The 11423-nt window shown below is 33.3% G+C and overlaps 1 protein-coding gene across 3 annotated transcripts in view; it reads left to right on the top strand.

The window, feature by feature from the left end:
* Positions 1-5334, top strand: part of LOC117167817 (peroxisome biogenesis factor 1) — a 20928-nt gene extending 15594 nt beyond the window's left edge. For all 3 annotated transcript variants that reach the window (XM_033353019.1, XM_033353018.1, XM_033353020.1), the window contains 2 exons: positions 3003-3115; positions 5161-5334. In XM_033353019.1, coding sequence (XP_033208910.1) covers positions 3003-3115; positions 5161-5233 — 186 coding nt within the window. In that variant the 3' untranslated portion in view covers positions 5234-5334. The remainder of the gene's footprint in view (positions 1-3002; positions 3116-5160) is intronic.
* The last annotated feature ends 6089 nt before the right edge of the window (positions 5335-11423 follow it).

Here is an 11423-nt window from a genome sequence, read left to right as displayed (position 1 = left end):
TAACTAGTATTTGTGCCTTACAATAAAGATATTGCTTACGTTCTGTGTGATAATCTGTGACGAAAAAGGGAATGGATGGAAAAAGTTTTGAAAGTAGCGTGACATAGTTTTTGTTCAAATTTTTAGCTATAAAAGTTAGAATTTTGACATTTAAATAACCGAGAAAAATGGTTACTAACCGGGAAAAGAAAGAGAATTTTCGTCCTGGATTAAAACGGCCACCCTGACTTAAGAAAGTTTTTTTAATATCCTTGATTTGAATTCAATAATAATCCCATTTAATTAGAAGTACATGCTGGCGCCATTATACGAAGGGAGTTTCCAAAGCCAGATAATGTGTAACGATGATAACATCATTAGATTAGACTGGAAGGTAGATAGGGGTTGATGTGTAATATAACTACGGAAACATAGTCAGGCTTATTAGTACACACCACGCTACCCCATTTCGCTCCACTTCATCCTCGCGCACACTTCGCTGAACACTGACTGGATTTATTATCTTATGCATTATAAGCATCTGCTTTAATGTGGCTTATTAGGGCTTATGATTTTCTGATAGGCAGGTAGATTCTATTCGCACTTCGGACAAACGAGTACAAAGTTTTTTTTTCAATGGAATAACGGGTTTTGATCTACACAGTCTAAACAAAAATGGTTATAATCTTTAGATGTGAACAAATTCCTCTCTAGTGCTGCTGGGATTCAAACTAAAGATTATAACCATTTTCGTTTAGACTTCAGTGAACTTCCGCCTATTTTAACATCGCCCATTCGAAATCTGACCTATTCGAAATCCCATATAGTCGCTTATTTGAAATTGCGCCGTTCCGTCACCTCCCATCACGATCCATATACGGTCTCGCCCGAATCAATGGCTGAAAAATTAAAAAGAGGCCCGAACAGCGGGAATCCCTCGTTAGTTTGAATTAAGCATTTTAGAATGACGTCATGAAAATGCCTACTACTTTTTGGAGACAATATTCTAAACGTAAAACTAAGTCATAGATGTATGACCTTTCAGTATCACTAATGAAAAGAATGTATCCCAAATTTGAGATTAGTGTATCAGATTAATTTAATCAAAATCGGGTACTCTAACATCAAATTTCGGATAGTTGATTGTATTTCATGAAACTGAAAAGTTAAAAACCGATAAAAGAAAGAAAAAATTGCGCATATACATTCTATACTTTAAAAATATTATTATTCAGACCTTTATAACTTACTTTTATGTTTAAAATATTTTCTCGAAAAAGTTATCTGTACTCCTATGTCAAGAACTATGCTCGCTTTTCTGACATTTGCACCTATCCTCCCATGGCCGCGACGTCATGCTACAATACTTACTATTCTGCGAAATATTTGAGTCGTTTATTTGATTTTATTATATTAATTTTTAGTCTCTACCTTTATTTTATTGAGCAATAAATATTTGAAAATCATGCAGTGTTTGACACTCTTATTTTTCCATTTTGTTTAGAAACTTTATGCGACATTTTATGGACTTTTTCGGAAATTCTATATGTATTTTTTGTTGTTGACTCTAAAAATAAACATTTAAAAATGCAATAATTCAACATTCAAAATAAATACTCCAATTTTAACGTTAAATGAAGGGTGGATATTCAAAATCGTATAACCGCCATTTCAAATTTTTTACAGGAGACCGGAAAAACGCTCGCATTTTTTGTAATTTTAATATTTTTTGAAAAGCTCACGACTGTTTCTTCATTATAAGATAATCCGTCACCTATTCAAGTTTGAAGCAATTTCGATTAAAATTAAGGAAGACACGACCACTTGAAATTTCGCCAAGTATAAGTCGAGGGGGTCTGGCAGTTCGAAGTCGTATATCAACCATTAGCGTCACGAAGTGAAAGTAAGAGAGACGTGTGTTCCTCGCAGCTGATGTGACGTTTCTTGTTTTCCGCGACGCTATTAACCATTTCTCCAGAAGTATAAGACCTAGAACATTGCTTCTTGAACCAAAATGTTAGTAAATGAATATCATAATATAATCAAACGCACGGTTTGACGACTTTCTACATTAAAATACTTTTTGTATACGCGATAGGCAAGACGCAATACAGAAATTTAGTCAAACAGATGATTAGCACTGAGTCAAATATTTTTAGGTTGGATATTACACCGAATTTCAATGCGCAGGAGTTTTACGAAGAATTCTAACATACAGATAAATTTCGTAAATCCTACTACTGTAAAAGTCCGAAAGTGTCTGTGAAAATACGAAATTTACATAAGGCTCCATTGGTTGTTATTCGACTTTGAATTGCCAATAGGGCGCCAGTTACCGAAATGCAATGTTTGAAAAATTCTAACAATAAAACTATTGCAAATTTTGACTTGCTCTTATCGCCAAAATGATGGAATCAGCTTAGAGTTTCGAAAAAAAAAATTAAACAAATTTGGAAAAATTGGCGGTTATACGACTTTGAATATCCACCCTTCAAATATTCTACAGTTTCAAATTGGAAGCCGTTAAAATACAAAATTATCAATTTAATTTTTGTAGAAATTGTTGATGTAAGTTGTTGGCTTTAGGGTCAGGTGAATTGAAACTAATTAAGTTGTTTCAAACTTTTCGGCACACAATGGTAGTCCTCATCAGGGAGTTTTATTAAACCTGTGGAAAGTACACAATATCTTGTAGTTACGCAGTATAAATTTAATGTTTTGACAAATGATAATTACAAATTGAACATTAACTTAGAAAATTGTTTACGATAAAAAACATTTCAAATCAGAAATTCTAAAAATTATAACTTCAGGGCTTCAATTTTGAATTTAAGAAAAATAAAATATATCGTAGAAGAAATGTTTATAAATGGAACATGTTTCCAATGAAATGTTACGGTCTGTTTTACATAAGGGAGAATGATTGAAAGTAAATGCGGAAAAAATGTTCCTTAATATTTTTTAATTTGATTTTTTAGAATTCTTGTCACCATATAAGAATGTTTTTTTTCATTTATAAATAGGAGGAGAAGAAAAAAGTCGACGGAAGGAACCTTACACAGAAACATTTACTGGATTCTTTGAAATCAACAAGACCATCCCTAACAACTGCAGAAAAAGATAAATACACCTTCGTGTGAGTAGTCTAATATCAGAATAGATTTTTTAACTATACTCAGACTTCCCACTCTTTACCCTCTTCCTCTATTTACACCTTTTTTTAAATCCTGTTTTTCCTTTGTTTTCAAGGAACTTCCTCTTTTTCTATATTCTAATTAAATTAATAGAACCCAATACACAAAATTCGTCCTTTTTGGTTCAATTCAAGCGTTTTTATATAAAATTAAAATATTGTTTGGTTAAAATATCAACTATTGTATGTTTCACTGAGAATTCATCTTTTTTGTTTGAAAATTCAAATGCTTAGTTGAAAATTCATCTTATAAATTTAATGTTGAACTATTATTTTTATACCATTAAGCCATGTCCCTTGCAGGGTAAGCTTAACCGTAACACTGCTCCGAACCAGGTAGCTGATCAATCTCTCTAGCGATCACCCTAAGCGAAGAGCCTCGCAAAATCTTCATATAAAGCTGCCCAGTCGGGCCCATTAGTATCCAAGGTCCTTCGATTCAGACGTCTTTCATTCCGCTAACGTTCTCTTTATTAACTATTTGTCGCCATACTTTTCTGTCCTGAAAAACTTCTCTAGTCTACTTTACGTCTATGTAATTTTTCATGCAAGCTCTCGTGTTTCCCTGGCTTCTTATGTTTCTTCTAATTAGGGTCTCATTCACACATTCTAACCATTCTTTCCGCGGTCTGCCTCTGAGCACATTTACTTTGTCTTGATACATTTGTTTTGTTAGTCGTTCATTTTTCTATCTCAACACGTCCAAACCATCTTAACGAATTTCTTTCACATATGTCAACTAGTGCCTCCTCTACGCCACATTCTATAAGAATTATTTCATTACTTACATTATCTATCAGAGTTTTCCCGCATATTATGCGCAGGAATTTCATGTCAATCGCGTTAATTCTGATCTTATCCTTTTCTTGGTAGGTCCATGTGATGATCCTGGATCCTGCTCCACCGAGAACTTTCTTACCATCGTTTATACGCTTATCTAACTCTCTATTTAACTTTCTGTCATTAGTGAATAGGCTACCAATATTTACGTACTTTCAACGTGTTGCTGTTGTTTGAACGTTAATGACAATGTTTCATATTTTTTTCTCGTCCTTTCCTTTAAAAAGCATAATTTTTGTTTTATTTACATGCATTTTTGTTTGCTGAAGATTTCTTTGCAAGTCTTCATTTTTATTGAAAACTCTAAATTTTAGTTGAAAACTCGTATATTTTGTTGAAACTTTCGTTTATTTTGCTTGAACATTACTTTTTTTAACATACGAATGAACTGTTCCATTCTTGGTTGAAAATGTATCTCTTCAGAAGAAAACTCAACTGTTTGGTTGAAAATGCATGCATTTCTTAAAAAAGTTTCTTTTCGGTTGAAAATTCACCTTTGTGGGTTTAAAATGCAATTATTTGGTTTAAAATTCAACTATTTTATTGAAAAATTAATTATTTTGTCAAAATTTCAACTGTTTTGTTGAACATTCGACTTTTTGGATAGAAAATTCCTTCTTTTAAATAAAAAATTCAATTGTGTTTAAAAAAATAATTTTTTGTTTGAAATTTCTACTGCAGTGAAACCCTTCAATAGCCCTCGCTTTCATGGCCCTTCTGAGAATTGACGCCACTGAGGCGTGAACAAACCAAAGTGGAGCGGGCTATAATGGGTTAGTTCCCACCCACCGCCAGCTCCAAAATCGGCGTTATAGAAGAGTTTCACTGTATTTGGTTGTGAATTAATCTTTCTTGGTTTGAAATTAATTTTGTTTTCGAAAATTTATCGTTTATGGTTTAAAAGTCAACTGTTTTCTGAAACATTCGAATTTTATGTTTGAAAACGCAACTACTTTCTTGAACATGCAATATAATTCAACTTGAAATTAAAAAAATTTAAAGAATTGAATATGGTACTTACAGTGATTTTATTTGTTCTCTATTTTTGTGAAAAATTACCGTATTTCCTCTGTTCTGAGAACATTTTGTGCTGTGAAGTCTCTATACTTTATTCCTTAATAGTAATAAAAAAATGTTATTCTTTGCAGTTATTCTCGATTTACAAAAGGCAGTGGCATGCCCAGTGAAAATTTACCGAAACAGAAAGCAACTTTGGCTTAATTTGTAAATAAGTTTTGATCTGTGAATTCCCAAATGGTGAGTTGTACATGTGCCATTATTTGAATATGAACTGTAAATAAAAAATGGTTACTTTTGGGAAATCTGATGATTTATTTTGATGTTATTGTAGTTTAATGGGAATCACTGAAGGCAATGCCGTCAGACAATGAGGAACACGATCGTTGTTTTTCCTAATTAGCTTGTCTTAATTGGCAAGCTTTTAATAAATGATAACCAAGCGTTATTATAACTAAACATAATCCCAGCGTCTTCAGATTAGACTTGGTTCCTCTGCTAAACTTGGAACGTTAACAGCCGACATACTCTGCATGACGGCATAAAGTTTTCGTATTAATAATCGGTATAATAATTAGTATTTTCACGCGCGACTTAGCAGGAAGGATGCCTGCGCAAGGAACTTCGAGGATCTTGATTTTAAGTTCTGCGAAGGAGGGCATATTTCACCGCGCTAATGTCCCGCCAGATAAACTACAATATTAGCTGCCTACGCTGTGATTTAATTTAACTTTGCTCCGGCGACATCCGCTTTGCTTTTCGCGCAACTACACAGGATGCCTACCGAGTCTCATCCCATGCAATAAGAGAGAAAAACGTTTATTTCAGAGATCGCATCGCTTATTCGAACGTTAACTAGTAACTCTTTCATATCATTCAATAGTTTCAGGAACTAATTTAGGTAAAACTCAGGAACTGAGCAAATCGAGTGAAAATTAGCATTTAACCCTTAAAGCGCGCACGTATCTCAGAATATCATAAAGCGCATATGGGGTCTTTGGAGACCCCATTTAAAAAATGCTTTCAACAAAAAGAGCGGTTTAATGTTTCGACTTAGAAAAAATTTCGTATAACTGTTTTAGAGTAACTTTATGAAAAATGACTGTTACATTAGCCAAAAATTAGCTTTCTAGCTTTAGAAAAAATCACGAAGTTAAAAACATGCTTGGGGTATCAGGTGAATCACAGTGCGCTTTAAGGGTTAAAAAAATATGATCGTTAACAAAGGCGTTGAGTTCAACAGTTATTGGTTTGAGTACTGTCCGTAAGCAGCTACCCATAAATTACGTTACATGTTTGTGTGCGGGGGAAGGGTGAGAGGGGAAGTGAAATTAACGTTATCAACTTAGATAAAGTCTATTACGTTTTCTGATGATAAATTTGACTACAGTTTGCGAATTTTGCTCAATGCTTACTGAATTCTATGTTCACTCCGAATGAAAATAGTCAGACTGGTTCGATTAAACCGTTCGAAGACAGCAGTATCCAAAAACACATCACTTTATCTCACCAAAAACATGTCTCAAAACACTTCAAGTGGGAAGCACGCACTTTTGCTTATAGCGCATAATACACATAACGCATTTTCATAACCAGACACACGAAGAAGTTATTGAACAGAAAATCACTTACTTTTATAGATATTATATTAACTGTTCACGAAAAAACAGTTTCCGCAATTCTCACGTCAACACTTGACAGTTGGAGGTAGGGACTCTCGATGCCTGAAGTAGATCGAACCTCTCTTTCTACCATGTGAGATAGACAGAGTCGATCCGATTGTGTTCCAATGACAGGTGTTACTTTTCGTTTCGAAACGATCATTCTTTCTCTCTCTCTCTTTCTGTCTATCCAATACTTCTTTTTCTATTTCTTTGCCGAATCGTAGAGCCTAGTGGGTAGCTACGACGGGCCATCAATTCAGAACAAATTTGAATTTGAATTAAATATTAACAAGAAACTTCATAGTGAGTAATTAATTTTAAACCGTAGTATAAAATTTTTGATCCTCTCATCCATATCCTCGGTGCGGTGTCAATTCTGAGAAGGCCTAACTCCGGGGTTCCTAGCTCCAGGGATCACTGGAATTGGGTTAAAAAGTCATGTTTTTTTCGTCAAGAATTCGGCTACTTGGTTTGAAGTGGTACTATTTTGTTAAAAATCCATGTATTTAGTCGAAGATTCATTTTTTTTGTTTGAAAAAGTCACTATTTCATTTTTAGTTGGAAATTGATATTTTTTAGTTAAAATCAGGCGCGGATACAGATGGGAGTGCCGCGGAGTCTTTCCCTTCCCCCAAAAAACTCGACTTTTTTTTCAACAAAATTCCCAAGAGGTTTTGATCTCCCTCTTCTCGCCAACAAACACAATAACTATTGTCTGGACCGCCCCACAGAATTTGTAACTATTCCATTTTTGGTTAGAAACTGATATTTTGATTGAAAATTGATCCGTTCTAGTTATTCATTTAACTGCTTGGTTGAAAATAAAAATAATGAAATAAAATTGAGTTTTCGGGTTGAAAAATTAACTGTTTTGTAGATATATATTAATTTATTTCGCTAAAAAATTCAACAATATTTTGAAGATTCATTTATATAGTACTAAAAGTTCGTTTTTTGTGGTAGAATAATTTTTTTTTAGATTTACCTATTTGGTTGAAAATTTAACTAATTTGTTGAAAAATTGTTTTTTTTTTCGTTAAAAGTTTTTTTTATATCTTAAAATTTAGTATCCGACTTTTTTTGAAAACTTACTTTTTCAAGTTGAAAATTCAGTAATTTGGCAGAAAATTCATGTTTGTTGTTGAAAATTCGTCTTTTTGAGTAGAAAATGATTCTTCTTTGTTGAAAATTCATCTGCTTAGCGAAAGGTTCAACTACTAATCCTTTTTGATTGAATTTAACTTTTTAGACTGCAAATTTTACTATTATATTTTTGGTTTAAAAAGTATCTCTGTTATTTGAAAATTCATTTTTTTCGAATTAAAGGTCATCTTTTTTCTAAAACATTTGACATTTTAGCTTGAAAAAACTATACCTTTATGCTGCAAATTCGTTGGGGGGGGGGGGGGATTAATCTTTGTCTAAAATTTGTCCATTTTGTTGAACATTGACATATTCTGTTAGAAATTAATTTTGTTGTTGAATTTAACTGGCTGAAAATGTTTTTTTTTTGTTTTTGAAAAGTTATGTTTTAAACTGGAAATTTAGCAATTCAATTTTTGGTTGAAAACTAATAAATTGTCATTATTTATCTTCTTGATGGTAAATATACCTTTGTCAGTTAACCAAACAAAAAGATCTTATGGAAAGCGAGTTGGTTTGAATTGCGTTTCTGTCATTTGCAGATTGAAAGAATGAAAATCCAATCGGTTTATCACATTTTTAATCGGTCACCTGTGCGCGGTGCTTTAAATCTGCCGTTCCGCATTTTTTAAAATGAGAGAGAGAAAAAACATATGAGACGTAGACCTATCTCTTTCTAGATAAAGCTGATTGAATATTTTCGTTGGGTGAAGTTTGGCGCAGCACAGGACCGAGCTTTGTGTCGCGAGTGCCCCAATAATGTGACGTTTAACGCACTTTTCAGAATTGATTTATTTATAATTTAGTTAATTACAATTTATTGTAAGTAAATATAAAAAATGGTGGCAGCCTGTGTAGTTTGTTGACGTTGTCAAGACGTTTATACGGGGTTTATGTTTTCATACGTAAGTAAAGTTATTGAATGTAGTAAAATAAAAAATGTTACAACAAAAACAATACCTCAAAATATGAAGTTTTGTACCTATGCAATACAAATGATTATTTTTTATGTTATAGAAATATTGTTCAATTTACATTCTTTTTGAACTCACAAAACGATTATTATTGTAGCATCTTCAATCCAATTTCAAGAAGAATTCAAGGTTACCAAGTTTTTAAAATAATCTATCTGAAACAGGTTATTTTACATGAATTTTCTTTAAAATATAATATATTTCTACGATTCATTAATGCGCGCATGAATGGGTTGACATTTAATACGAAATGGTGGTATTGAAAGATCATATGCAATGATAAAAATCCGATGCACACATAGCACCTTTAAATGAGCGTGAATCTGCCACGTGTAGGTTACCTCGTGTTATTTTCAACTGAGTGGAATGTGTAGATTGCAATTTAAAAAAATAATTGTTTAGAATGGGAAGTTAGAAGTATAACATTTTTATTCGAAAATTCAGATTAAACCAATATTAAAGAAATTCAGCTAAAATCATATTTTAATATATTATAACTGATGCAACAATTGATTTCTAAATTAAATAATTATAAAATTGTAATTCTCTATTTACAATAGTCCCAAATAAATTATCCTATGTAGGAATTATAAGACTTACACGTAAACTCGTAAAGCATCAGTACCATTCACTTATTCAGTGCACAAGCTAATTGCTGCAGGGAGTGCATGTGCCAGAAACAAACTCCGCTATCCGCTCATATCTATTTGCATCCCAAAAATCCAAATGTTTATAATTTCGATGCCCAATTTTTTTAAAGGATAATTTCTATCAAATAAAAATGAGTGGTAGCTTTTGTGAATTTGAGATTGATGTAAGGTAAACGTGTAGTTTCATATAACCTAAAGACTGTAACTTATTAAATTTTCACATTCACTGATAACGAGATTTTATAAACATAAATACTATAAATACATTTATGCCAGGATTTTCTTAAAACTGACTAATTTAACTATTTTTTAGTAAATAATTTAAGCTATTTGAATTAAAATATTTTAATTTAAATGAATAATTTTCTATCGGAACAATTGTGCTTGAATCAGATAATATACATTCATAATCGCTGCTGAATGTATCACAGAAAAAATACGTTTGTCCATTAAAAAACTCATGCTCTCATTCAAAAGTCTGCCTGACCAATGTGTGGCAATCTGGAATTCCAGTGACAGATACGCAATTCAGAAGTCATCAGAACCCATTCAAACGCATGTGAATGGATTTTTGATTTCCGGGAACAGTTTATCTATTTGATTAAAAACTCAACTGTTTTGTTAATACTATATTCTTGGTTGAAAATTCATCTGTTTAGTTAAAAAAGCAACTGTTTTTGGTTCCATCTTAATCTTGTTTGTTTGAAAATTCGACCATTTGTTTGTAAATGCGTTTTTGTAGGTTGAAGATATAACTATTTTGTTAATGTCTATTTGGTTTTTAAAGCAACGGTTTGGTTAAAAGTAAATTTCGTTGTTGAAAATTTAACTCGAAGCTTATAGTTCAACACACAGTCACGCAGGCATATTTTCAACTAAACTCACTAGAAACGCGAAAAACGCCTAATAAACGTGAAATTCCTGTTTAGCCATCGGCTACGTTATTTTAGCGTGGGTCGGTGGTAGGGGTGGGGATCCAAACAACGCTCCCCAACAAGAGGGGAACGAGGAGGTCAAAAATAGCCCAAAATTGTCAACGTAGTTTATGAACGATCCCTGCCTAAGAGGAAAGGTTTCTGTGTAATATTCTATTAGGAATTTGTTGGTGTGAGTTTGCGTTGAAGCGAAAGGATTCTTCGGCTTTTCAATTGGCGCGTCCTGAGTCTTGACGACGCGACGATGGCGATATTTACGAGGCGTCGAGGCGTAGGTAACTCTGTTTGTAGCAATTTCTTGTTTCCATTAGGTTGGCCGGCCTGCGGGGTAGATTCAACCCCCAGAGCGTTGCGCAACTTTGGCAGTGGGGAGCTGGGAAATGGCGTACACAGCCTCAGCTTCTCTATACCCACGCCCGATCAAATGACGCGCGTCACCGCTTACAATAACGGTCTCTCAAGCTCCTAGCTCTCCCCAACGCCTCGCTTCATCCCTATTCAATTTACTCGATTTTACTTATTGGGACCTGAAATTGGGACCCTCTCTCTTACCCTACGTACTGTCTCGCGTTGCTCCTACAATTATTCTTATTCCAGACATATTTTAAAATTGAGAACCTTTGCATAAAAAACCCAACCCAATTTTATATGCTGAAAGGGAAGAATATATTTCTGAAATCTGTTCAGGGCATGTGATACTTAGAAAATTATCGATTTTACGAGTTTTAGGTTCCGACGGCTTTTTTTCTTTAATAATCAATATTTTATCTGAAAAATTTGGGACATGATAGCGACCATGCTAACGGACGTCCCCACACACTTTTTTTTTGGTTTAATTCACAAAAAATTTTAATTTACCAAAATCTGATTTATTTGCATAGCGCTTAGGAATTAGTATCGATTTTACCAGTTTTAGGTTCCGACGGCTTTTTTCTAGAATAATCAATATTTTGTCTTAAACATTTGGGAAATGATAGCGAACATTCCGAACATTATCGGAATGACAGAGAGCTAAAAATCACCCTAAC

This window comes from Belonocnema kinseyi, chromosome 2, assembly GCF_010883055.1.
Source record: "Belonocnema kinseyi isolate 2016_QV_RU_SX_M_011 chromosome 2, B_treatae_v1, whole genome shotgun sequence".
Lineage (NCBI taxonomy): Eukaryota > Metazoa > Arthropoda > Insecta > Hymenoptera > Cynipidae > Belonocnema > Belonocnema kinseyi.
Note: the sequence above shows the minus strand (reverse complement) of the source record. Positions and strands in the feature narration are given on the sequence as shown.